This window comes from Emys orbicularis, chromosome 1, assembly GCF_028017835.1.
Source record: "Emys orbicularis isolate rEmyOrb1 chromosome 1, rEmyOrb1.hap1, whole genome shotgun sequence".
NCBI lineage: Eukaryota > Metazoa > Chordata > Testudines > Emydidae > Emys > Emys orbicularis.
The window spans coordinates 153,379,560-153,407,466 of NC_088683.1; the positions used below are offsets into that span (position 1 = coordinate 153,379,560).

Below are 27,907 nucleotides of genomic sequence, written 5' to 3' on the forward strand. Positions count from 1 at the left end.
TACTACAAAATAATTTATTTGTCTTTCCTAAAGCATAAGAGCAGAGGACCATAATGTAAAAGCAAAACACATGAAGATCTACCCCTCTCTCATCAATGAAGAAAGCATCATCTTTGTATCCTCCTCACCAGGTCTCCTCCCTCTCCTACGGTTTGGCAGATGCACTCTGAGCAACCTCCTCTCTCCAGCGAGCTTTTCTTTCCATGTTTTGGGTTGTAAGGGATTCATGCCTTCCAACAGCCTACAATAGTATGATAAAGGGAGAGTGAACATGTTACTTACGGTACTGTAGAGATGAAGTTTGAACTAGCAATGAACAAACCATCTGGTAGTCTGAGCTATATATCTGAAGAATGCTCCCTTACAGAGAAACAGCTCTCATGCCTAGATGCTCTTTTGTAACATGTCAGCTTTAATGCTAGGCAGAGCTAGGGGGTTAAAATAAATTCTGAAGGCACAAAATCCTAGAATTCTTTTGGTTTAAGTTCATTTCCTTAGGGCTGAATTAAGCCAATATACTGATGGCTCTGGCAGATGCTTTCCCTTTTTCTATTCAATGGTAATAAATTTCTCTCTTCCTCAAAAGCCAGGAGAATTTGGGAAACAAAGTAAAGGTAGATAGACCATATTCCAGTAGCAACTGCTGCTATATTTAAGAACGGCTTCCATTCTAATCCCCCTTCCCACTCACTCATAACTCTCCCAAACTTTCGCCTCTAGGGTTGAAACTGCCTTTGGCTGGTGTAAGCATATCTGAACCACCTTTCTTAGGGATCTTTTAATTTTAATTGCTTAACTAAAGAAGCTAACCTGAAAGCTTTAAGGTCAGGCTTGACAAAGCCCTGGCTGGGATGATTTAGTTGGGGACTGGAGTAGATGACCTCCTGAGCTCCCTTCCAACCCTGATATTCTAAGATTCTATGAAAGCTGAATTTTAATTTTTGGAGCATTTTACTGAGTATTGTTAACAGAAGCAACTAATAATATTGGACAGCGGTAGTCTATTTTTTTTTGTCAAGGTCCAGATTTCTTGGTCATGGTATAGTCAAGGTCCAGACCTCCCACACCCAGCTCCCCTCCCCTAGCCCCCGATTGCCCTCCCAAGCTTCCCCATCACCTGCCAGCTCCCTGCCCAGAAAGTATTTCCCTAAACTGAAAACGGAACACACAGGGCTGACCTGCGCTCCCTAGCATTGCTGATTGCCGCCCCCCCGCCCCAAAATTCTTCTGTGCTCCCAATTGAGTCAAGTAGCAGAGGTGGGGGGAGGGGGAAAGGAATGGGTATGGGCTGGGATCTGGTCAGCAAAGCAGGGTGTCAGTATGTGAATATTTTTGAGCTCAGAGCCAGGAGGTGAAGCTGCTGGACTATGATCCAGCTAGCAGTGTGATGCCCCTTTGGGGGCTGGGACAGCAGAGGGGGAGGAAGGAGGTTCCAGGTAGCAGGAACCAGCAAGAAGACTCCAGATAGCAGCCCTGGGGAGATGTGGGGAGGACAGGATGTGGCACAAGTAGGTGACTGGAGGTGGACTGGGGAGGGAAAGAGGCCAGTGGGGGCGGGGTGGCTGGAGAGGGCTCTGGGGATGAGAGGTTGGGAGGACATGAGGTCAATGGGGGGGGGGGGGAGCGGCTCTGGGGACTGTTCACGGGTGGGGAAGCATGAGGTTGGGGACGGTGGGCTCCGGGGACTGCTTGGGGATGGGGGGAGACGAGGCCAGGTGTGTGCTCCGATTGAGCCCCAGACACACACAAACACGTCTCTGCATGCCTCCAGCCCCAGCTCAGCTTCAGCCCACGCGCAGAGGCAACACGTAGCTGTGGCGGGGGGGGGGGGCACAAATTAAAGTTTCTGGGGAGTCATGTGGCCCCCTCATTTTTCAGGACACCCAGAAGCGAGGAGGCAGCACTCCCCTTGCCAGCGGCACACTCTATGTCCGTGCAGTATGGGGAGGGAGGAAGCAGCAGGGTGGCTGGCTGAGTCCCCTCCCTACCCCCACATGGGACTGCTTTGCCTTCCCTGCTGCTGGAGTCCCATGCATTGCCTCTCACCTGAAGATGGTCTGTAAAGCAAGCAGCAGCCCTAGGACTCCAGCAGAAGGGAAGGCAAAACATCCCCATGTAGGGGTGAGGAGCTCAGCCAGCCACTCTGCTTCTTCCTCTCTCCCCATGCTGCACGGACACACAGAGAGTTTAGCTGCCAGGAGCGTGCTGCCTCCTCCCTTCTGGGCGTATCCTCCAGAGGCATCCAGAGTAATGGGGGAGGAGGGGTCACGACCCCACATGCCCTGCCCATGCATCACCTCTGCCCCCGGGGTCCACTGAAAAGCACCTGGCGATACAGATTTGGGCCACGGTCCGCCTATTGCCTCCCTCGGTATGGGATATAAAATGAATATTGAACTATAATTTAGCTAACAAGCTAGAAAATTGGTGAAAATAAACATTTAGGTTTTCAGAATTAAATCTTACAACCACGATAGTGAGTATAAATGTTATTTTCTATTGTGGGAAGGTGACTTTGGTTAGATTTTTGAAAAAGAGCCCCGCAGAATAAGGCCCCACTTGTGCCAATTGGTTATCAACTCCGGTGTTGCTAACATGGTGCGGGAAGTCAAAGGAAAAGTCAAAGATAATTTGGTCAATTACTTCCTTGCCAATTCACCAAGGTCTCCATCCCGATAGATCTATTAGTAGTTAACCCTTTTAACCTACTTAACAATGAAGGATTTTAGTTCCAGGATCTGACTAACACTCCTAACTACGTAACAAACGACATTTATGAAGACTGTATAGATTGAGTGCAGTTTAAGAGGCTTGTACGTTGGTCTGTTTTATGTCTGTATGCACCTAGAAGTTGAAAGGCACTATGAATCCTTTAAATACGGTAGACAAAGGTACAGTGTCCTACAATCTTAGTTAACAGGAACTTATTCAGTTTAAAAGCTACTTTACATCAATCTTGATTGGAACCTGTTACAAAACAAGGACGTACACTGTAACTCTGACAATCTTTAAATCACAACAGCACATATACTTCCTTACTAATTAGGTACCCAGTTTCAGGAAGTTATAAATTAACTGATTTGAGCAGTCATCCAATAAAGTGTGTGTGTGTGTGTGTGTGTGTGTGTTTCAGCTCAGTTACTATTCACAGCAATCACAGGTAAGTGAAGGACAGACGTAACTACAGTTCTTACTGGTGCCATAGTGGGCAACCCAAATTGCTGGAAAATAGACACACTTAAAAGTGCTTATCTGAGATAGATACTCAATGTCACCAGGACTCCCCCCAGCTGGCCAGTCGAGGACCTCAGTTTTCTCCTTTCCTGGTGACTTTGGGTTTTGGGAAGTGATGTGCTGAAGGAAACAAGCAGTTTTATCCCATTTCTGCTGCGTGATCCAACTTAGTTCATCATCTTGGAGGTCCTGACATGGACCAGTCAAACAGTGACCAATACTTCTTCCAAAGATTCAAAATATCCAACCAAAATGAGAATCCTCCTCTCTCACCATCCAGTCAGGGACCAAGACACCACCTTTTGAGTTCTTGCAACTGGAGCTGGAATTTTCTAGTATTTTTGTTCAACACATCTTGTCAGACCAGCTTGTATAAGACAAGTCAGGGCATAGCTTTTAATACAACCTTGAACACGGACTGGTTTGCTTTGGTCACCAACTTACAGCCACCACTCGCTTCCCATGAGTCCCTTTGTGGTGCAGCCCTTGTCCATCTCTGCAATTGTGCTTGCTCAAGTTTCAGTTTCTCCATCAACACTCTGCTAGCTGCTGAAGTGTCTAGTTTAGTGTTTGGATAAATTATACAAAGTCCCTCCATATTCTTTGATGCTCTTTAAACTTGTTTCACAGTTCATTTTACAACGTATTCACCCATTCCAAAGCCAGAAAGGGCCACTGTGATCATCTAGTCTGTGTAATACAAGCCACAGAACTGCCCCAAAATAATTCCTTGAGCAGATCTTTTACAAAACTTCCAATCTTAATTTTAAAATAGGCAGTGATGGAGAATCCACCATGATCCTTGGTAAATACCAACACTGGACACTTCACAAGTACTCCACAGCACTGCTAAATTCACTGAATATTTTCATATATACAATAGATTAGTAAGTGGGACTGGTTTATGAATACTTCCTGAAGCCAAAACTAATTAAATTTTGGATAACACCCCGACTAGTCCTACTTCCCAGAATGTGGAGCTTTTCTCCTCATGAATGTAGGCTGCAAGCTACGCAGGACAGGGAATGGCTTTTAGTGTGATTTTGCACACTCAATGGGGATCTGATCAATTAAGTCCTGTAGGTTCCATAATTAATAATAATGCTAATACACTCAATGATATTTTCTCTCAGACTATTTTCATCGGTGCTGCTCTGAAATAACAGTTTAGGAATAACATTACTGGATCCACTAACATCATACACATTTGTTACTGACATTAGAGACCCATACAAAGCATTCTGGGTAATGGGAATATTTCTGACACAATGATCAAAAGGAGGGAAGTGATTATTCTCCTCTATTTGGCACTGGTGAGACCACATCTGGAGTAATGTGTCCAGTTTTGGGCCCCCCACTACCGAAAGGATGTGGACAAATTGGAGAGAGTCCAGTGGAGTGCAACGAAAATGATTAGGGGGCTGGGGCACATGATTTAGGAGGAGAGGCTGAGGGAACTGGGATTACACTGGTCTACAATTTTTGAGAAGTTGTCTGCTTCAGAGATAAAATGTGCTATTTATTATGTATTTTGATGTGTTGAATTCAAATATGACAATTAAAACAACTGATTGGCTACTGTTTCTAAGATATTTAAGTTTTTACATTTTATGTCTATGTATATTGTGTAGATAGTAGAGTTTTAATCATAAACTGTAAACCTAGGTCTTTTCGTGTGTTTATGGTTGCTTTACATGATAATATTTCACCTGTCCTGTTTATGTAACACTTTAAAAATCAGCAAAAGGGTTATATAAATAAAATTTATTATGAAACAAAAGGCAAAAAACTATTCTGTACATAGTTTAGTCCTATTCAGTGTCTACTCGGTGCTTCTTGGCTTGTCTCTTGTATTCATTAAATGGAGCATCTCTTGTCACTGTCCAGCAATAGTCTGCAAGCATTGATGGGCTCCATTTGCCCTGATAGCGTTTCTCCATTGTTGCAATGTCCTGGTGAAATTGCTCGTCGTGCTCGTCGCTCACTGCTCCGCAGTTCGGTGGAAAAAAATCTAGATGAGAGTGCAAAAAATGTATCTTTAGTGACATGTTGCAACCAAGGCTTTTGTATGCCTTGAGGAGGTTTTCCACCAACAACCTGTAGTTGTCTGCCTTGTTGTTTCCGAGAAAATTTATTGCCACTAACTGGAAGGCTTTCCATGCCGTCTTTTTCTTGCCACGCAGTGCATGGTCAAATGCATCATCTCGAAGAAGTTTACGAATCTGAGGACCAACAAAGACACCTTCCTTTATCTTAGCTTCACTTAACCTTGGAAATTTTCCACGGAGGTACTTGAAAGCTGCTTGTGTTTTGTCAATGGCCTTGACAAAGTTCTTCATCAGACCCAGCTTGATGTGTAAGGGTGGTAACAAAATCTTCCTTGATTCAATAAGTGGTGGATGCTGAACACTTTTCCTCCCAGGCTCCAATGACTGTCGGAGTGGCCAATCTTTCTTGATGTAGTGGGAATCTCTTGCACGACTATCCCATTCGCAGAGAAAACAGCAGTACTTTGTGTATCCAGTCTGCAGACCAAGCAAGAGAGCAACAACCTTCAAATCGCCACAAAGCTGCCACTGATGTTGGTCATAGTTTATGCACCTCAAAAGTTGTTTCATGTTGTCATAGGTTTCCTTCATATGGACTGCATGATCAACTGGAATTGCTGGCAAAACATTGCCATTATGCAGTAAAACAGCTTTAAGACTCGTCTTCAATGAATCAATGAACAGTCTCCACTCATCTGGATCGTGAACGATGTTGAGGGCTGCCATCACACCATGGATGTTGTTGCAGGCTACAAGATCACCTTCCATGAAGAAGAATGGGACAAGATCCTTTTGACGGTCACGGAACATGGAAACCCTAACATCACCTGCCAGGAGATTCCACTGCTGTAGTCTGGAGCCCAACAGCTCTGCCTTATTCTTGGGTAGTTCCAAATCCCTGACAAGGTCATTCAGTTCACCTTGTGTTATGAGGTGTGGTTCAGAGGAGGAGGATGGGAGAAAATGTGGGTCCTGTGACATTGATGGTTCAGGATCAGAAGTTTCATCCTCTTCCTCGTCTGACTCAAGTGAGAATGATTCTGGTGCATCAGGAACCGGCAGTCCTTCTCCGTGGGGTACTGGGCGTATAGCTGATGGAATGTTTGGATAATGCACAGTCCACTTTTTCTTCTTTGACACACCTTTCCCAACTGGAGGCACCATGCAGAAGTAACAATTGCTGGTATGATCTGTTGGCTCTCTCCAAATCATTGGCACTGCAAAAGGCGTAGATTTCCTTTTCCTGTTCAACCACTGGCGAAGATTTGTTGCACAAGTGTTGCAGCATATGTGTGGGGCCCACCTCTTGTCCTGATCTCCAATTTTGCAGCCAAAATAAAGGTGATAGGCTTTCTTAACCATAGTGGTTATACTGCGCTTTTGTGATGCAAAAGTCACTTCACCACAAACATAGCAGAAGTTATCTGCACTGTTCACACAAGTACGAGGCATCTCTGCTCACTTTGGCTAAACAGAAATGTGTCCCTTTGCAAAGTCAAACACTGACAAATAAGACAGCACGACACTGTATGATTTCTAGAGCTGATATAGGGCAATTTGTTCAGCAGAGTGATGTAAGCTTCGTTATGATTGCATCATCCATGACTTCTAGGAATAACATGATGCAATTCATATCATGTATGACGCAATACCAGCTTCAGATTGCATCATTCATTGTTTTGCCTAAAAAGCAAGTACTGTCCAAACCCAGTCATAGATTTATTCATAGATCCAGTCAAAGATGTATTTTAGTCATTTCTGGTTTAAATTGAGATCCCTTCCCTTTATAACTCACTTATCCTCCGCCATTCCCAAGTCAAGGGTCATATATACTGACCCAATAGCATATCTTGAAAACTAGAGCCAATCAACAATTTTAAGCATCATTTTCGTTCTGTGACCCAGAATTAATAAAGTTTGACTACATTTATTTCAGAAGCATTTTGGCTGTAGAGCAGTGTTATTTAGTCTGCAGAAGAGAAGAGTGCGGGGGGATTTGATAGCAGCCTTTAACTACCTGAAAGGGGGTTCCAAAGAGGATGGAGCTTGGCTGTTCTCAGTGGTAGCAGATGACAGAACAAGGAGCAATGGTCTAAAGTTGCAGTGGGGGAGGTCTTGGTTGGATATTAGGAAAAACTTTTTCACTACGAGAGTGGTGAAGCACTGGAATGGGTTACCTACAGAAGTGGTGGAATCTCCGTCCTAAGAGGTTTTTAAGGCACGGCTTGACAAAGCTCTGGCTGGGATATTTAGTTGGTGTTGGTCCTGCTTTGAGCAGGGGGTTGGACTAGATGACCCTCTGATGTTTCTTCCAACCCTACTCTTCTATGATTCTATGAAAAGTTTTTTTAATAAACATGAGTAACTAAAATATCAGTTGTTTTTAGAAATAAAAACCTCAGCCTTTTTACATACACCCATAATAGGATTTAGCATGTTGTCTGCAATGCAAATCATGAAGCCCTTATGTATAAAACATCTAAGTGATAGTAGAGCTACAGAAACAGCTTACTATACACTTTAGTTTTCAGCTCTGTAAGCGAAAAAAAGCAGTGACTGAATTAAAGGGAAGATAGGAATATCTACATTTCCTTCAACAAGTGTTTGTTTCTATTTAAAGACCAGCCTTAGAAAACTGAGGTTTTTGCCAGGACTGTTGATGGCAAATATTTGGGGGCAGATCCTCAACTAGTGTAAATTGTCATCGCATCACTGCAACAACTTACCAAGGGTTGTGGTGGATTCTCCATCACTGACAATTTTTAAATCAAGACTGGATGTGTTTTCTAGAAGTTATGCTTTAGGAATTATTTTGGGGAAGTTCTATGGCCTGCGTTACGCAGGAGGTCAGACTAGGTGATCACAATGGCCCTTTGCAACCTTGGAATCTATTAAATAGTTTCAATCGTGAATTACTCTCACTTAAAAAATTAGGTCTTATTTCCAGTCTGAATTTCTCTAGCTTCAACTTCCAGCCATCGGATCATGTTAGACTGAAGAGCCCATTCTTAAATATTTGTTCCCCATTTAAATACTAAAAAACTGCAGTCATGTCCCCCCTTAATGTTGTCTCTGTTAAGCTACAAAAATTGAGTTCTCTGAGTCTATCACTAATCTATATGGCATGGTTTTTAATCCTTTAATCATTCTCTTGAATCACTGAAGTAAAGTCACTTCAAGAATGGTTGTTCTCTGGCTGGCCAGAACAGCTGTATAAGTTCACCATTTCTGTTCTCTTTCTTATAACAACAATAGTGGGTTGCTGGGATATGTGGCTGAGCTGCGTCTGTGCACTATTAATCAAAGTTACACTTCTGATTATTCCACTCTGTGATCAAGTGTCCTTATAAAAAACATACTATTTGGTTTAAGGTCCTTTTATTTACTGCCCTCTGGGGAGGGGGAGGGGAAGGGTGCGTGTGTGTGTGTCCGTCCGTCCCCCCCCCTCCCCGGCTGGGCTCTGGTGGGGAAGGGCCAGAGAACCAGGAACTGGGTTGTCACAGGGGTTTCTTTATCTCTCCTGGAGAAATTTATTTCTGTGTCTGCATTGTTAGATACGTACTTGCTAACAGGTATTTTGAAATAAATTACCAAAATAATTGATACTAGCGTGATTATATAGTATTATTTTGACAAATAAAGTTTGCAGAATTTTAAAAATTCTGCACACGTTTTAATTTTTTTGGTGCAGAAATCCCCCAGGAGTAAAGTTTACAATATTTTACCCAAAACTGTATCTTACAGTCAATGTCCCTTTTATACATATAACTTCATTTAATCATAATATTAGATTCCATCAAGTTCCCTATGTTTCCACTATTGCACATGGCATCATCATATATCACAAAATCATAGAATATCAGGGTTAGAAGGGACCTCAGGAGGTCATCTAGTCCAATCCCCTGCTCAAAGCAGGACCTAATCCACAACTAAATCATCCCAGCCAGAGCTTTGTCAAACCTGACCTTAAAAACCTCTAAGTAAGGCGATTCCACCACCTCCCTAAGTAACCTATTCCAGTGCTTCACCACCCTCCTAGTGAAAAAGTTTTTCCTAATATCCAACCTACACCTCTCCCACTGCAACTTCAGTCCATTACTCCTTGTTCTGTCATCTGGTACCAGAGAACAGTCTAGATCCATCCTCTTTGGAACCCCCTTTCAGGTAGTTGAAAGCAGCTATCAAATCCCCCCTCATTCTTCTCTTCTGCAGACTAAATAATCCCAGTTCCCTCAGCCTCTCCTCATAAGTCATGTGCTCCAGCCCCCTAATCATTTTTGTTGCCCTCCACTGGACTCTTTCCAATTTTTCCACATCCTTCCATATATCTTACTGTTTGCTATTCACTTATTTTATGTTTTAATACATTTATTCACAGACCGGGAAAGAGTGGAAGTCTTTGGCTGCAGGGCTCTTGTTAAAGGCTGCAGTGATCGTATATTTCCTCAGATACTTGCTGTTAGACGTTAAGGTCTATTTTTTGTTTTCCTCTCAGTCCTCTGTCTTAATTTTTCTAAGCAGCCTTGATGCCTGGGCAATTCTTAAACAGTAATAACTCATAACTCTGGGGGCTTACTGCATTGGTCTCTGCCAGAAAGTGAATTTGTTTTTGGAAAGTCTAAGGAAAATCCCTTCAGTCATTTTTTAGTTCAGTTGAAACAAACATACACTTTACCCAATATGCAAATGTGTTGTACACCTTTTGATTTCGAGGTGGAGGATACCTCAGACACAGCTGAACTTTGACATTTTACAATATCAATAGTCTTCACTAAGAATGGGACTTGATATCTATAATTTTAATTACGGTTTTCTCCAAACTTAGCAACACCTGCAAATGGTACCCTGAGCATGCACAGTAGAATATTCTACTCTGGTTTGGTGCACTTCAGTGAGAATGCACATGCTGGGCCAGCTTAGGAGCAACACCCTTTGCCCATATACAGCAACTTAAATTTGGGCCTTCCTACTCTGTGGCCAGGCCCCACATCCTCCCTAAATAGTATTATTTGAATGTAGGATTAAATCAAGTGTCCCAGATTGTCTATGTTTCCTCCCAAAATACAATGGACCCTGCAGAAAAATTTGAAGAGATGACATCTTAAACGTATTATAAAGAACCAACCTAATCACTGCAGCATCTAAATGACGGAGGGGAAACACCACCACCCTCTTCTGCCCCATTTATCTATTGGGAGGGTCCTCATCCCTAAACTCCTCTCAGGACGACTTCTTGGAGGTACCTGAGAACACACTGCAGTACCTCTTATTATGGACCCACTTCCAGGAAGTGACAGGCATCCTCAAATCCCAGTGAAGTTGTAACAACAGAAGTTGCACAGCATCTCACCTCCTATGTATGCACTTCCAGGAGCGCTACCTCAGCGAAGTACACACACATGAAGGGATAAAGTAGAACTGTGCACATTCCCACAGAGGCACAACCGCTGCATTTATAAGAAATGTAGCGCTCTGTCTCTCCTGGAAGGGCGCATTTTGGTGTTGGGTGAGTTTTGGGGAAGTGGTAGAGTCTTCATTTTAATATTTGTTTATTGCTTTAAGTAGTATTTGTTATTACTTCATTACTGATCTGAGGATTGTGGGATAAGGTTCAGCTCCAGTCAACTATCCAGTACTGTACTCACCCGCTTTCCTTCAATGACCATCACGATGCATCCCAGTACTGTCAGGGCAATCATCAGGTAGCTGATCTTCACACGCAATTTATTTCGCGCAGCATCGATCAACTCAAACCTCATGAAGCAAAGGGAGGCCAAAATCATTATCAGAGACTGTAGCTTCTAATCTATTGATATCTCATCATCTTGATAAACAAGAATCCATACTATCTACTGTCAAGAAACTAGCATTTGTATCAGGCCTTTCACCAGCACCCCCCCCCCCCCCCAAAGCACTATCCCCATCTTACAGACAGAGGGAGGTAGCTTGCCCAAGACCACAGAACGAATCATTAGCAAAGTTGAGAACAGAACCCAGGTTTCCTGACACTCAGTCCGTTGCTCTAATCGCTAGACAATGCTGCATTTTCAGATCACTGGAATACCATATCCCCTCTGCTCTGCCTGACAGTCAAATCTTGTCTTCAGTAAGGGGAAGAAGGGGGGAAAGAAGTGTGTTCTTACCATAGTGTTTTCTTACCACTAGCTTCCCCCAGTGCTTACCTCAACTTGCTAATCCATGTAAAAACTACAAACTGCCTTCTCCACATTAGGATTTTACCATGTTACCATATGGTACAACCACCTTTTTTCTAGTATGAGCACATCCTGAAAGTGTGCAGGGTAAAAAGCAAGATTAAACTGTGAAAGAGTTGAGCTTTTGGGGGTGGAGGTGCATCAAAACTGGTTTACATTTTTTTCATTGGGCTTAAACACTCTGCACCATAAATTAAACTTTTCAGCAAGATGGCTTCCTCCAGCACCGGGTTTGGAAATGCTAGCTGCAATTAGAAACATTTTTAAAATATAGATTTCATATCAGCGATCTCCAATATGTTCACTGGCAATTTATGCCCCTAGGAAAATTTGAGCAGCTCTTGGTAGAAGTCTAAAACTTCACTTCCTACTGTCTTCTGGAACAGTTCTCAAGAAGGTTTAACTGAAGATGGAGGATTGTTTATACCATGCAAGTTTTGCCCTGTAGAGACTTTCTTGCAAATTTCAGTAGATCTTATCTAGATATGCCCAACATCTGCAGCTATATCAATTGCTTCTGGACATTTGCAGCCTGGCCTACTGTTAACTCTTAAGGAGGTAGAGTTCCCTACAAGGCCAGCTTCAGTCATCTTGATCTTCCAAATGCCCTCTATGGAGGGCAAAGTAGAAGAATTAAAGGATTTGTGTTGTAAGTACTTCAAATTCAATTATCAATAAGTCAATGGTCTCAGGTTGGGCTAAACATTAAAGAACATACAACTGATATTTAGTATTTCAGTTACAGTGGACCCCTACAAAAGTGAGCAGTATTAAGGATACAGATGCTAAATGGGCCTCCATGGGACAAAATTTGAAGGTGTGTTTTCTATAAACAGAGACCTACAGAATTTAATAGAGACAATAACCTTTTAAACTAACCTATAGAGTTCAGAAAACGATATCCTTCCAATAGAATTCTAATACTCCAGAAGAGAGTTTTTTGTTTGTTTTTTTTAAAAGAGTCATACTGGAGAAGTTACAGATGAGTGGAAGAAAGCAAATGTCATGCCAAAAAATGGTAAATGGCACCAACCAGGTAGTTATAGGCCTGTTAGCATGACATCAATCCCAGCAAAAATAACGGAACAGCTAATCTGAGACAGTCAAAGAACTAAAGGATGGTAATATACTTAATGCCAACCAATATGGTTGATAGTGGCCGATAGGTCTTGTCAAATGAACTTTATGTAATTTTTTAAGATTACAAATTTGGCTGATGAAGGTAACTGTGCTGATGTTGTATATTTGGACTTCTGTAAGGCATCTGACTGCATGACATTCTGATTTTAAAAATTTGGCATAAAAGCCAGTTTTCAATCCATTAAAATATGCTGTATTTATTTTCTAACCAATAGTGAGGAATCATCAACTGCAAGTGTTTCTAGTGTGGTCCCACAGCGATCAGCTTCATAGAACTTAAGGTCCACCACCAGATCATTTAGTCTGAACTTCTTTAAATTAAATTTCCATTAAATCTATTAAATTTCACCCAGTTACTCCTGTATTGAGCCCTATAACTTGTGTTTGGTTAAAGCATATCTTCCAGAAATGCAGCCAGTCTTGATATGAGGACATCAAGAGATGGAGAATCCGCTGCTACCCTCGGTTTGTTCAGGTGGTTAATCAACCTGTTAAAAGTACGTGACTTATTTCTGATTTGAATTTGTCTGGCTTCAGCTTCCAGCCAGTGGTTCCTGTTATGCTTTTCTCCACTACTATAAAGAGTCCTTTAATACCCAGTAATTTTTTCTCCTGTGGTGGGTGCTTGAGCCAATGCTATTTAATATGTTTTAGGAGTGACCTGGAGAAAATATAAAACAGTGCTGATAAAGTATGCAGATTCTGGGGTGGTAAATAATGATAACAGCAGGTCACTTAAACAGAACAATCTGGATCCTGAAGTACACTGGGCCAAAAGAAAGAGCGTGAATTTTACTACAGCTAAATAAATTTCTGAACAAAGAATGTACCCCTTACTTTCTGGATGGGTCTATACTTATAAGTTAGGTTGGTATAGCTATGTCACTCAAAGGTGTGGAAAAAAAAAACAACAACAACAAAAAACCCACACCCTCGCTTTTCAGCTATGCCGACAAAACCCCAAGCGTAGGTGCAACTATGTCAACAGAAGGTGGCTTCGATCAGTGAAGTTAACGTAGTTTGGGTAGGTGGTGTTCCTACACGGACAGGAAAAAAAACTCTGATGTAGGCTGCACATACAGTAGGGGGTTGTGCTGGCACAGCTATGCCAGTACAGACTCCACAGTGTAGACATACCTTTGAAAAGCAGTAACTCAGAAAAAGACTCAGTGGAATAGGGAGGTTACCTCTGCACAAAACACTAGTGCGAGACCACCACTGGAATACTGTGTCTAGTTTTGGTGTACACACTTTAAAAAAAAAAAAAAAAGTTAAAAAATTGGAGTTCAGAGAAGAGCCACAAGAAGGAACTGAGGAGTGGAAAATTTGCCTTGCACTGAGAGATGTAAGGAACTCTATTAGAATTCTTTGAAGGTGTCAACAAGCATGTGGACAAGAAGAACAGGAGTACTTGTGGCACCTTAGAGACTAACGAATTTATGATCCACTTGATATAGTGTACTTAAGTATATATAGTATACCACCTGCATGCCCCCTAAATAGCACATGACACTTGTGCATTGTTTAGCAGGCACACAGGTATAGACAACTGCTCATAAGTCACTTGTGTTAGGAACACTGTAATGCTCATAATTTGAAAGAAAATCACTCAAAATAATAATTCCAACATCCTACAGTCCAGAATGTGTCAATAGCTCCATTCTGCCATAGAATGACACAGTAGTCCAAATCTGAAACTTCTGGGCCAACCTATATTTCATTTCAGTGTTGCCCCCCCGAAAAAAAACAACACTACAAAATTAGAAAAATGAAGTCACCACACTTTTTGACCATCATTTTCTCCAATTTGACTCCATATTTCCACAGAAATTCTATCTTGGTATAAATTCATGCCTGTGGAATTTCAGGTGGATTGGTTTAAATGTAGCAAAGTCTAGCTCCGTGCGCTGCCCCATCCACAGGCACCGCCCCCACAGCTCCCATTGGCTGGGAACTGTGGCCAATGGGAGCTGCAGGGGCAGAGCCTGTGGATGGGGCAGCACGCAGAAGCACCTGGCCGTGCCTCTGTGTAGGAGCCTGAGGGGGCACGTCGCTGTTTCCAGGAGCAGCTTGAGGTAAGCACCCTCCGGAGCTTGCACCTTTGATCCTCCCCCTCCCCCCCCAACCGCCAACCCCAGCCCTGATCTCCCTTCCACCTTCCGAACCGCTTGATCCCAGCCTGGAGCACCCTCCTGAACCCCAAATCCCTCATCCCCAGCCCCACCCCAGAGCCTGCACCCCCAGCCGGAGCCCCCACCCCACCGCCCCAGCCCAGAGCCCCCTCCCGTACCCTGAACGCCTCATTTCTGCCCCACCCCAGAACCCACACCCCCAGCCAGAGCCCTGACCCCCTCCTGCACCCCAACCCCAATTTTGTGAGCATTCACGGCCCGCCATACAATTTCCATACCCAGATGTGGCCCTCAGGCCAAAAAGTTTGCCCACCCCTGCACTAAAACATGCTGTAAGTTGAGGAATCAGCCAGATATTAGCTCCCCAGACGCAACCACGAGGAAAGTAACCAACACCCCGCGGGGTATCAACCAACCAATCAACCACCATTGTCCAGCAAGGGAGCTACAATGCAATGACTCACCTGCATAAGGCCACACTAGGGGAATTGCTCAACCTTGCCTGGAGACTCAGCAACGGCTGGTGTATATCCACTTTCCGTTGATGAAGTGGTGAAGCAATTAATAAATCTGCATTACTCGTCTTGAGCAGTGCAAGACAGTATTTTCCTGAGATACAATGCTGGGAGGATTTGGGTCTGGTGCCTTTCTTTGTATGATTCATGAGTGGCTCTGGAAGCATTCATGCAATCTAGCTGGGTGTGGGGCTCCACATGCTGTCATGCTGAGTGATAACAGCACCTGGAGGGGTTTGCAGCTGGTCACTAGCAAGCAATTGTGAGAGACAGCCGAGGCTGGAGAGAGTTCAGGGGGGCACAGCAGTCCCACAGGCCCCATCACATTCCCAAAATGGTGCAAAGTAATTCATGTGGGGTTCACTTTTACAAAAGGATTTTAAACAGACATTGTCAACATAACTCATTTAAAAAAGAAAAGTCCTTATCTACATTATTAACGCCAAGTGTAATTATTCAAACAAGTTTTTTGAAGTATGATTTACATTTCATCCTGCATGGACAGAGAGTCTAAAATGGTCAGTTTACTTTCTGGTTCTCAAAGACTAGCACAGTGTTCGCACTGAGGCTAGACTTGCTGCAGAGAAATTTTGACAAAGTTTTATTGTCATTACAGGCCTAATCTACTATTTGCTTAGTTTAAGTCCCAAGGGAGATTGACTTCTCGCCCCTCAGGTCTATAATTGATAATAATAATAAATATTATTTATGATCATATGGTTTATATTAAGTGTCTTGTTTCAATAATTATTGAATTATTTACTTTTCATGAAACAAACAAAACACTTTTCATGGACATTTAAAAATAATAATCAGGAAAATATTTTTATTCATACTAAGGTTTGCAAAAGCTTTTAAAAAAAATTTAGGACAAAAATAGCTGGTTCAGGGTCTCCTTTATTGAAATGACTTCTACTTACTCATCTTCCTTTTGGGAAAATCATGAGGGGGCTAATCTAAGCAACTGCATGCCTTCTACATCAGGATATGGAGATCACAGCAGTGTTATATTTCAATTATATCATGTTCCTGACGTCACACCTCTGCAGAACCGATACTCAGTCCTGTATACTTTCATTCAGTAACTTGTTTCTCGGTAGGCATACATTAGTGTACTTATAATTTCAGGATTGGCACTTACGAGACAGTCTCAGGTATATCATCTACTTTTTTGAAACGGCCTGACCACAGCAGAACCTTCTTTTCCCAATCTGAAGGCTTGTGTCCTGGTACTTTGAAGGTGGAATGCCCTATAGCAAATATGGAAGAGAAGTTACAATATACAGAATAATCATAGCTTAATGAAACTGTCAGGGTGAGCAACACAAATCTGCAGGCATGAGCTCTGTTGTAACTAAAGAAGGAGCAGAAATATCACATGAGCACTCCTAGAGAAGCTGTAAGGGCATGTGGAACTGAACCAAGCTTAAGGTGACAGAACTTTACCCAGGGCCCCACGTATTCTGCAATTCTGAAGGCACAGAATGTGCCTCAGAACCCACACCTTTCACAGAATCATTCTCCAGAATCAAAGTATTCAATTTTTAAAAAAAATATTGTGGGGCTGGTTCTCCACTGCCTTGCACCTTTTATCATAAGTTACACCTGGGACAAAATCAGTACTTGGTCCTGCTAGTGAAGGGAGGGGGCTGGACTCGATGATCTTTCAAGGTCCTTTCCAGTTCTAGGAGATGGGATATCTCCATTTTATTATTATTATTACACCTGCAGAAAGTGTGTATTAGCTATGTTACAATAGGATAGTATTTCCTAAACTGCTGGGCATGAATCATAGAAGATTAGGGTTGGAAGAGACCTCAGGAGGTCATCTAGTCCAATCCCCTGCTCAAAGCAGGACCAACCGCAACTAAGTCATCCCAGCCAGGGCTTTGTCAAGCCGGGCCTTAAAAACCTCTAAGGTTGGAGATTCCACCACTTCCATAGGTAACCCATTCCAGTGCTTCACCACCCTCCAAGTGAAAGTGTTTCCTAATATCCAATCTGGACTTCCCCCACTGCAACTTGAGACCCATTGCTTCTTGTTCTGTCATCTGCCACCACTGAGAACAGCCGAGCTCCATCCTCTTTGGAACCCCCTTTCAGGTAGTTGAAGGCTGCTATCAAATCCCCGCTCACTCTTCTCTTCTGCAGACTAAATAAGCCAAGTTCCCTCAGCCTCTCCTCCTAAGTCATGTGCCCTAACCCTCGTTGCCCTCCACTGGACTCTCTCCAATTTGTTCACATCCTTTCTGTAGTGGGGGGCCCAAAACTGGACACAATACTCCAGATGTGGCCTCACCAATGCCGAATAGAGGGGAATAATCACTTCCCTCGATCTGCTGGCAATGCTCCTACTAATGCAGCCCAATATGCCATTAGTCTTTTTGGCAACAAGGGCACACTGTTGACTCGTGTCCAGCTTCTGGTCCACTGTAATCCCCAGGTCCATTTCTGCAGAACTGCCGCTTAGCCAGTCAGTCCCCAGCCTGTAGCAGTGCATGGGATTCTTCTGTCCTAAGTGCAGGACTCTGCACTTGTCCTTGTTGAACCTCATCAGATTTCTTTTAGCCCAATACTCCAATTTGTCTAGGTCACTCTGGACCCTATCCCTACCCTCCAGCAGATCTACCCCTCCCCCCAGCTTAGTGTCATCCGTGAACTTGCTGACAGTGCAATCCATCCCATCATCTGGATCATTAATGAAGATGTTGAACAAAACCAGCCCCAGGACAGACCCCTGGGGCACTCCGCTTAATACCGGCTGCCAACTAGACATTGAGCCATTGATCACTACTGGTTGAGCCCGACGATCTAGCCAGCTTTCTATCCACCTTATAGTCCATTCATCCAATCCATACTTTTTTAACTTGCTGGCAAGAATACTGTGGGAGACCGTATCAAAAGCTTTGCTAAAGTCAAGATATATCACATCCACCGCTTTTCCCATATCCACAGAGCCAGTTATCTCATCATAGAAGGCAATCAGGTTGGTCAGGCATGACTTGCCCTTAGTGATTTCATGTTGAAGGACTAGCTGCGGCAATGGGGCTCGAGAGATTCAGTTTTCATTAAAATAAAAGTAAGTCTCCAGTTGCTATGGTTAAGAAGAAAACCTTTTAAAATGTGATTCAAATGTAACCACTGCAGAAAAGTCTGCCTGAGTTTGTAGAAAGCCTCAGACGTGAACCGCTTTAGTCATTTAACATTTAGGCATGCTCACATGCCAATGACAACAATTTAGAAGCCAATGTTTGGTTAACTATTTCACTGTAAGAAGAGGAAATATATTGTGAATAGCCTACCAATGTTTTCAATTTTAGCAATACATGGTGGGAGTGAAGAGGATGAGATTGGTTTTGTTTTCCTGAAGGCAGGCTCAGCTTTCAAGAGTCTGAGAAATACTGCACTACTGTAACATACTGGCTAAGTGTCATACACTACCATTCTAACCTGGTAGCATTTTACATCTACTTTGCACAGCTAGAAATTACTACAAAAGAATGTGAAAAAGTAGAGAATAGGGTCTTACGTTTCTAGCCCTCATATTTGTGAAGACAACCTCGGAAACATGAACCAGGAATAACTAATGCATTTTGTCATCCTCCGTCAGCAAGCAGCCACAAAATATTACCCAAAACCTGTGAGCTGCCCACGTTTATCTCAATGAGTTGCTAACTATAAAACCTATATATAAACTTTATCACCAACAATGTCACTGCTAATCATTGTAACAGGAACATTAGAGGGATGGACACATCCCACAGCTACAAACTACCCAAGGTGGATTAACAATTTTTTTAAATGATTATTTAAATTAGATACGGTTTATAAAAAAAGTAAACCTATTTAAAATTAACATAAGTTGTCAATTTCAGATTTAAGGTTTAAACTTATTATAATCTATTAAAATCATTTGAAATAGCTACCAAAAATATTAAGCAGTACATGTTTGCTGCCAAAGTTTTCAAGTCAGCCCACTGAACTAGTGAAACTCAGTGCCTAAGCAGCGGGAACCAGAGTTTGCTGAAGTGCTAAAACCAGCTTTTGACAGTAATAACTTCTTCTGCAGGAGCAGTGAGAATATTTTCATTTCACTCAACTAGTTCAGTTCAATGATTAGTTCATTCAAAGGTAAGAAACAAGTTGAGAGATGAAAAAGCAGGAAAGCTTGTTTTTCCTCTTCTAATCTCTGAATAAAAACTAGATGTGAGGATGAAATCTACTAGTTCTAAAATCTCAAAAGGACATGGTGACCAGAAACAAATTAGTTCAATTTACTAACTACAGATAAAATTATCTACCTAAACTATTTAATAGATTTACTGAACATTTAAGTAAAAAAACAAAAACAAAACACAATCTTTGTGCTGGATACCTAAGAAAAAAAAAGTTTAAGGTAGTCTTTTTTAGTTATTAAATAAAAGGTAAAATGCTGTTTTGTGCATTTTAACTGAATTTGAATTTCCATCCAAATAGAGCTGGACACAAAATCACAAATAAAAATTCACCACCTAATAAAGAAATGCAATATAAAAAAGTTAAAATTAATAATTAAACAAACAGAAGTTAAGCTAATTGCTTAAATAAATGTGAATAGATCTAGCAAAGCCTCCTGACTAACAAAAAGAAGCATCAAATGTAATGCGAAGAGTAGACCTGGTCGCAAATCAACATGTTGTAATGGTTACCAACCAATACGAATCAACATTTCATTAGGAAATAACTAAAAAATGTTAATGCAAAACATGATTAAAATTGATTATTTCAATCAATTTTCTGCTTGGTGATTTAAATTGTTTTGCTCTAAATCAATCCATCCTGAAACTCACTCTCTCTTGCCTTAGGAGGAAATTTAATATCAATATCAGCGGCTGTACTGATTATTTTTGTATTTAATTAAAACCCTCATTTTAAAAATGTTAAAATGAAACTGCTACAGAATTTCCTGTTTACCACACCAGAGGATCACAGAATACAAGTCCAGTTTGCCATGGAGCATAAGCCTTTATCTTACCTGGCGACATAAAGAGCTCTTCCTAAGAATACTATAGGTCTCAGGACCATGTGCCAAGCCAGCGAAGTTGACAAGAGCTTTGTTGTTGACTTCAATGGGCACAGGATCAGACCCTCAATGCCTCTCTCTTCCAAACCTATTCCCCCAATCCATACACAAGCAAAAGGGGGCAATTTCTGCTTTGTTTTCAATACAAATGTGGCTAAAACCTCATATTTAAGAACCCTTTTTTACTAGGGCTGTCAATTAATCGCAGTTGACTCACGTGATTAACTCAAAAAAATTAATCACGATTAATCGTCCTGTTAAACAATGAAATACCAATTGAAATTAAATATTTTTGAATGTTTTTCCACATTTTCAAATATATTGATTTTAATTACTACACAAAATACAAAGTGTACAGTGCACACATTTTTATTACATAAGTTTGCACTGTAAAAATGATAAAGAAATAGTATTTTTCAATTCACCTAATACAAATACTGTAGTGAAATCTCTATCGTGAAAGTGCAACTTACAAATGTAGATTTTGTTGTTGTTACATAACCGCACTTAAAAAAAACAAAACGTGTAAAACTTTAGAGCCTAGAAGTCCACTCAGTCCTACTTCTTGTTCAGCCAATTGCTAAGACAAACAAGTCTGTTTACATTTGCAGGAGATAATGCTTCTGACTTCTTGTTTACAGTGTCACCTGAAAGTGAGAACAGGCGTTGCATGGCACTTTTGTAGCCGGCATCGCAAGATATTTATGTGCCAGATGCACTAAAGATTCATATGTCCCTTCATGCTTCAACCACCCTTCAAGAGGATGTGTGTCCATGCCAATGATGGGTTCTGCTCAATAATGATCCAAAACAGTGTGGACTAATGCATTTTCATTTTCATCATCTGAGTCAGATGCCACCAGTAGAAGGTTGATTTTCTTTTTTGGTGGTTCAGTTATGTAGTTTCCGCATCGGAGCATTGCTCTTTTAAGACTTCTCAAAGCATGCTCCACACCTCATCCCTCTCAGATTTTGGAAGGCGCTTCAGATTCTTAAACCTTGGGTTGAGTGCTGTAGCTATCTTTAGAAATCTCACATTGGTACCTTCTTTGTGTTTTGTCAAATCTGCAGTGAAAGTGTTCTTAAAATGAACAACATGTGCTGGGTCATCATCTGAGACTGCTAGAACATGAAATATATGGCAGAATGCGGGTAAAACAGAGCAGGAGACAGACAATTCTCCACCAATGAATTCAATCACAAATTTAATTAACACGTTATTTTTTTAAACGAGCTTCATCAGCATGGTAGCATGTCCTCTGGAATGGTGGTTGAAGCATGAAGGGGCATACAAATGTTTAGCATATCTGGCACGTAAATACCTTGCAATGCCAGCTACAAAAGTGCCATGCAAATGTCTGTTCTCACTTTCAGGGTGACACTGTAAATAAGAAGCAGGCAGCATTATCTCCTGCAAATGTAAACAGACTTGTTTGTCCTGTAAATGTAAACTTGTAAGTATAAATGTAAACTTACAAAGTTCAACTTTCATGATAAAGAGATCGCACTACATTATTTGTATTAGGTGAATTGAAAAATACTATTTCTTTTGTTTTTTACTGTGCAAATATTTGTAATAAAAATAGTAATATAAAGTGAGCACTGTACAATTTGTATTCTGTGTGGTAATTGAAATAAATATATTAGAAAATGTAGAAAACACCCAAAAATATTTAAGTAAATGGTATTCTATTATTGTTTAATAGTGCAATTAATTGCACAATTAATTTTTTTAATCACTTGACAGCCCTACTTTTTACCCATTGGCACTGACAGTCAAGTCAATAATTGGTCTGTTGCAGTATAGATTATCCAGTATAGATTATCACTGTCCATTCTAATCTTAAAAATATAATCTGACACCAGACCTACCACTGACTTGAAAGAAAAAGGAATCCCATCTTTAAGGATGAACTAGGTCAGTGGCAAACTCAAAATGATCCTGCAGTGCAGAGACAGCATACTTCTAGTGGATCACTGCCTGCTGTGGGAAGGGCTCTGCTAAGGAATTCCCAACACTATCATAACACTCACAAATATAAAAACAGACCGACTGTGGGAAGGAAGTGGTTAGTTATAGAATGCAACTGGGAGATTCTGAATGCATAAACAATCAAACAAGAACTTCTCTTAACCTACTAAGAATAGAAGGCTATCCCTAAAAAGAAAAAAAATCTCTCCTTTGATTAGGAATACAGACAGTCTTGGATTTGACATGTAAGTTTAATGTCCTGTCTTTTGAATGGGAGGGAAAACTTAAGTCCTTTTCAAAAGAGCAGGGCCTTGCATTTGATTAAATTCTTGCTCAGTACATTCTGGCTACCTGCTGAAGTTTTCAGCGTGCAAGAAATTTTTCACTTTCTGAACCAACTTGTTGGCTGGCATTGCTATGAGCTTTTGAACTACCACGTTCCTTCCCAGAGATAGCTGCATTTCAGAGTGATAATGATCCCTAGGTATGGTTTGAATGCTTGGTTGACACACAAATCACATTGTGAAGAGTATCCTTTAGAATGAATGTGCTATATAAACTATATAAATGTAAGACATTTGATCTATGTTCTCGATTTCATGATTGTTAAGCAGTTCTTTATACCTGTTCCTTAGTCTGGTATCTACTCTAATAGGAACACTGATATGTTTGAATTTCAGAGAAAAAAAGTATCAGAGGGGTAGCCGTGTTAGTCTGAATCTGTAAAAAGCAACAGAGGGTCCTGTGGCACCTTTAAGACTAACAGAAGTATTGGGAGCATAAGCTTTCGTGGGTAAGAACCTCACTTCTTCAGATGCAAGAGAAAAAAAGCTTACCCCCTACTTCAGGCTTTTGTTTGCTCCCCTCCTGTGATTGACTGCAAAAACCTCTCTTGATCTTCAGATCCATTCCTTTAGTTGGTCTCAGAATTGAAGAAACATTCCTTTCCAACATCTTAGTAGCTCTGCCTAGAAAACAGAAGAAAGGGGCAGTAATGGGCTGAACACAATCCATAAGTAACTCAAAAAAATTCAAAGCAATCTGAGTAACCATGCAGATTTTAGAGTACTTAGAAGAGTTGAGCTTTAAATAGAAAACTCTTCTAAACTTTAATTACAGTAGACCTGGTTATCCATTACACAGATAGATTTTTTAAAAATACATGAACACATATGCAAGCACATGTGTTTATACAAGGAAATTAGAAAAAATAAATAAAAATCTAATGTTTAAAGTGGGACAAAACTCTGGAGATATAACAGAGACTGACAGAAGAAAAGAAAGTTTGACTTCACCTGAACTTGACCATAACCTTACACAAAACTGCAGCATGGAAGCAATTTCCTAAACACTAACCCTGTGTATTATGATTGCATGCAGTTAATGCTTTCAGACGCCTCACATTCAATCCAGGCAATGCTGCTTAAAGGAAGTGCACCAGGTTTTCACCAGGCTTGTCATACTCCAAAACTAAGTCAGAAACGTGAGGCAGAGGTAGCAATAGCAAAGTATTGAGACAGCTGCCTTATTGTGTAACAGAAGAAAATTCACATCTATAAAAAATAGGAATTATTTTAGGGAAGTTCTAAGGCCTGTGCTATACAGGAGGTCAGAGCACATGATCACAACAGTTCCTTCCAGCCTTAAAATCTATAAACTGTTAGAAAAGTTATAATGAGGAAAATTCAGGCACTAAAAATCCTGTGCAAGGCACCTTTAAAAAAAGTTAGGCTTGTGCCCCTTTTTACTCCTTATGCTGGATTAGCAAGTAGGGTTTTTTCCCCAGTTTTTTTATTTTAAACCTTAGAATTACCTGGAATGTTAAGTCTAAACTTCCCTGGTTTTGCTGTAAGATCTCTGGGAGGACTCGGGAACGTTTACTGTGAACTGTGACTCCTTAAATGAAAGGGTAAGGGTGCTGAATCTTTAAAAAAGGCTTTGTTGACCCAACATGTTAGTCACTAAAGTTAAACAAGTGTTAAGGAGGGGAGGGAAAAACAACCCCCCTCCAAAATTTTAAGTGTGGCCAAAAAAATAAAAGGCAGCATGACTTTCATTTTCTTGGCTCTTGTGATGTCACCTTTCACTAGTCCTCTAGACATAACTCCTTCCAGCCACGACAGAACCTGAACATCTAATGTAAAAAACAAGCAGAAAAACCCCTCCAAACTTAAAAAAAAAAAAAAAAAAAAATACTTTTTCAAGCCTTCATAAAGAAGCAAAAAAGGACACAAACCCATTCCCTTCTTTGCAAGTCCTTTAAGGCCATTGTGCTGTACTCTACCGTGTTGCCAAGCCTCACAGTATTTGGTGTTTTTCTTAAAACCCTAACACATGGAGTCAAGTGATTACATGGAATCTCAGCTTTCACATTAATAAAAGTAAATTTTTAGCCTACCTGTTACAGAGAGCTTGACACTTATGACCCAAGTATACCCTGAAGGTTCAAAAACTAGAAAGCAAATAAGAACCCAAAATGTATTTTTCATCTCATGATGTTAAGTAAATTTCATTATTTCTGAGGTTTAATTCATAATTACTGAATGCTTTGGTTTGGCAATATTGCTTTTGAACAAAGCAGAAACGAAAGCTGCAGTAACATTAAAGATCAAAAGCTAGAGAGTTAAAGTCTGAAATCACAGGGTTAAATTTGTGTACTGTTGTTAGGACACTTTAGCGAGGGTCCTATAGACAAAAGGTTCATACACTGGTGAGGAAGAATAGTCTTGTGGTTATGGACTAGGATTTAGATGTGAGAATATGACTGGGTGCAAAACCTATTTCAGTTCAAGCCTGATGCCATGGATTTGCCAGCAACTGAAACTGAACAGCTCATTGAAATTTCCTGTGATCAAACTTATGCCCAACTTTCTCTCCTGAAGTTCTGGTTCACTGCCAAGAATGAATACCCTGCACTCTCAACATGCACCTTGATACTGAGGATGCCATTTGCTAGAACAAATTTGTGTGAAGCTGGATTCAGCGCACTTCTGTCCATCAAGTTTTGGTATCAATCTACCACTGGTGTCACATCGGAGATTAGATGTGCAATTTCTATCACACTGCTGGACTTCAAAAAGCTGTGTCGCAACATGCAAGTGCATGTGTCACATTAGAGCGCACTAAACATACTTAATGTGTAAATTCTTCGGTAACTAAGTTGTGACCCTAGACCGCAACAAAACAAGAAACAAGTAGAGCAGGTTTATGCTAGGAAATTTACTCATGTGTGTGAAAAATCCACGTTTAAGTTAAACCTACCTAACCCTCGATGTAGACAGCACTAGGTTAACGGGAGAATTCTCCTGTGGACCCAGCTGCCCTCTCTCAGGGAGATGGAATACCTACACCTACAGGAGAAACCTTCCTGTCATTAAAGGTAGCGTCTTCCCTGCAGTAGTGCAACTGTGCTGCTGCAGCATTTTAATTGTAGGCAACCCCATTTTGCAACTAAGGACTTAGGCAGGCAAAAAGTTAGGGACCCCCTGATCTATGCCACAAATCAAGAGAATAAGCTGTTAGTAGGATGATCTTTCATTGCAGTCATCAAAATAGGAGGATTGGTGAAAAAGGGATAGATTTTTACCTCTGAAGAGTGCAGGTCACATTTTCACTTCCAGTCCTTTTCATTAACCACACAGATTTTAAATGTTACACTGAAGCACATACTACAAAATATTTTATTACTAGCAGGGACATTTTAAAAATTGCTATTAATTAATTCCTGAGTTTCACCACTTCCCATGACTGAGATTTAGGGCAGGTCTAACATCATCTAACACTTTGGAAGCAGCTAGGGACAATGGGTCAGGGAGTCAGAAACTGGGGTACAGCATGGGTGTGTCTGCAACATTTGCTAGACTATGCAACTAGGAAACAAATGAAGGAGGAGAGGTGAAACCCCATGGAATGAAGCTAGAAAGGAAAGATGGAAGGGATGTTACTTGTCTCCACCACTCTCTGATCCGAAGTACACTTGGCAAAGTTGGCTTTTCGGACCCTAGTTCAAGGGATCCTCTGTCCTGAATATAACATGGGCCCATGAAGTCTGAATGCATCAAACTGAGTGACAGATGCAGCCAGGCAATGAAAACTGGAACTAAAAGAGCAATCTGCTGTCTTGACCCTGCTTTCCCCTCACGCCCAAGTGCCAACGCCCGCCTAGGCCCCTGTGCCGCACATGCCGCGCCCCACGCTACCCCACGGGTCACGACTGGAGCGTATGGCTGCCCCTCCCCGGGCCTGAAACCCACCACGTCGCGGTGTCTCTGCCCGAGGCCAGACTCTAACCCTCCACGGCCCGTAACACTTAACCCCCCGTCGGCCCGGCCCCGCTCCGCTCCCACTGCCCGGCACGGAGCCGCCCCCATCGCCGCCCTCACTCACTCACCGGCGGCGGCGGCCCACATGGTGCTGGGCCCGGGCGTGTCCAACCTCCGTCCCTGCGAGGCCGAGTCTCTCGGGCGGGGCGGGGCGGGGCCGGGCCAGAGACTCTTCAATGTCACTAACCAGCTGCGATTCAGAGCGACGGGCCGGGGAAAGGGTCACTCCGCGCCGAGTCCCTCCGGACGATTTGCGGTTTTGCCCTCACTGAGCAAACATGCGCAGTAGCGTCCCTGGCGCTGCCCGCTGTCCCGCCCCCCCCCCGTGCGGGGCGGAGTCTGTGCTGGGGGCGGGGTGAGAGCGCAGGGGAGTAAAGCAGCTGGAGGCAGGGGCAGGATGGCCCCAGGGTCCAAATCAGGTGCAGGGGAAGGAGTAGGGTTTTCAGCTGTCCATTCACACATACCCAAATACCCTTGCCCTGCCCCAGCCCTTTCCCACCTGTTCCCCAAGGCCCTGCCCTGCTCACTCCCTCCCCCTCCCTCTGTCACTCGCTCTCCCCCACCCTCACTCACTTTCACCAGGCTGGGGTGTGGAGCAGTGGGTGCGGGGTGCAGGCTCTGGGAGGCAGTTTGGATGCAGGTGGAGGTAACAGGTGTGGGCTACCGCCGGGAGGCGTTTGTCTCCCGGGCGCTGTTGCAGCTGGGCTGTCAGGCTCCCTGCCTGCCCTGGCCCCTCGCTGCTCCCAGAAGGAGCTGGCATGTCCCTGCGGGCCTGTGGCCCTGGGGTAGGGGGATGATTCCACGCACTGCCTGGGCCTGCAAGCGCTGCCCCCGTAGCTCCCATTGGCCTCAGTTCCCGGACTTTTAGCAGCCTAAAATCTCCCAGTCTGCTTCAGTGGCTTCTGGGAGATAGGGCCTGATTCCGTGAGACTCTTGGCGAAACTGGGAGGGTTGGCAGCCCTAGGAAGGAGCTGGGAGAGAGGCGGTGGTGGCAGAGGGGATAAAACTTTCCACAGGTGGGGTGAGCCATGGTCATGGGAGCTGAGAGCCATTGAACCAAACTGTAAACCCTGTATATGATGGTGGTGTGACAGGTTCGGTCACAGAGACCCCCTTGGGACTGTTATCTGATGTGCTGACACTGCCTCTGAGCCCGTTTTCCCTGTCAGCTTGGGACTCCAGAACCTTGCCTTGTTGAGCCAGACACGCTAGTCTGCTGCAGCACAGACCCAGATTTGGTCCACACCCCCAAAGCTGCAGACTTTAA

General features: G+C 42.4%; 1 protein-coding gene across 1 annotated transcript; it reads right to left on the reverse strand.

The window, feature by feature from the left end:
• FAM162A (family with sequence similarity 162 member A) lies at positions 1–26,810 on the reverse strand. Its single transcript, XM_065419936.1, has 5 exons — positions 26,709–26,810; positions 23,155–23,286; positions 16,426–16,534; positions 10,928–11,036; positions 1–241 (listed from the first exon to the last, which is right to left on the reverse strand). The coding sequence occupies exons 1-5, from the start codon at positions 26,725–26,727 to the stop codon at positions 146–148; spliced, it is 465 nt and encodes a 154-aa protein (XP_065276008.1). The 5' UTR covers positions 26,728–26,810; the 3' UTR covers positions 1–145.
• Between the last annotated feature and the right edge of the window lie 1,097 nt (positions 26,811–27,907).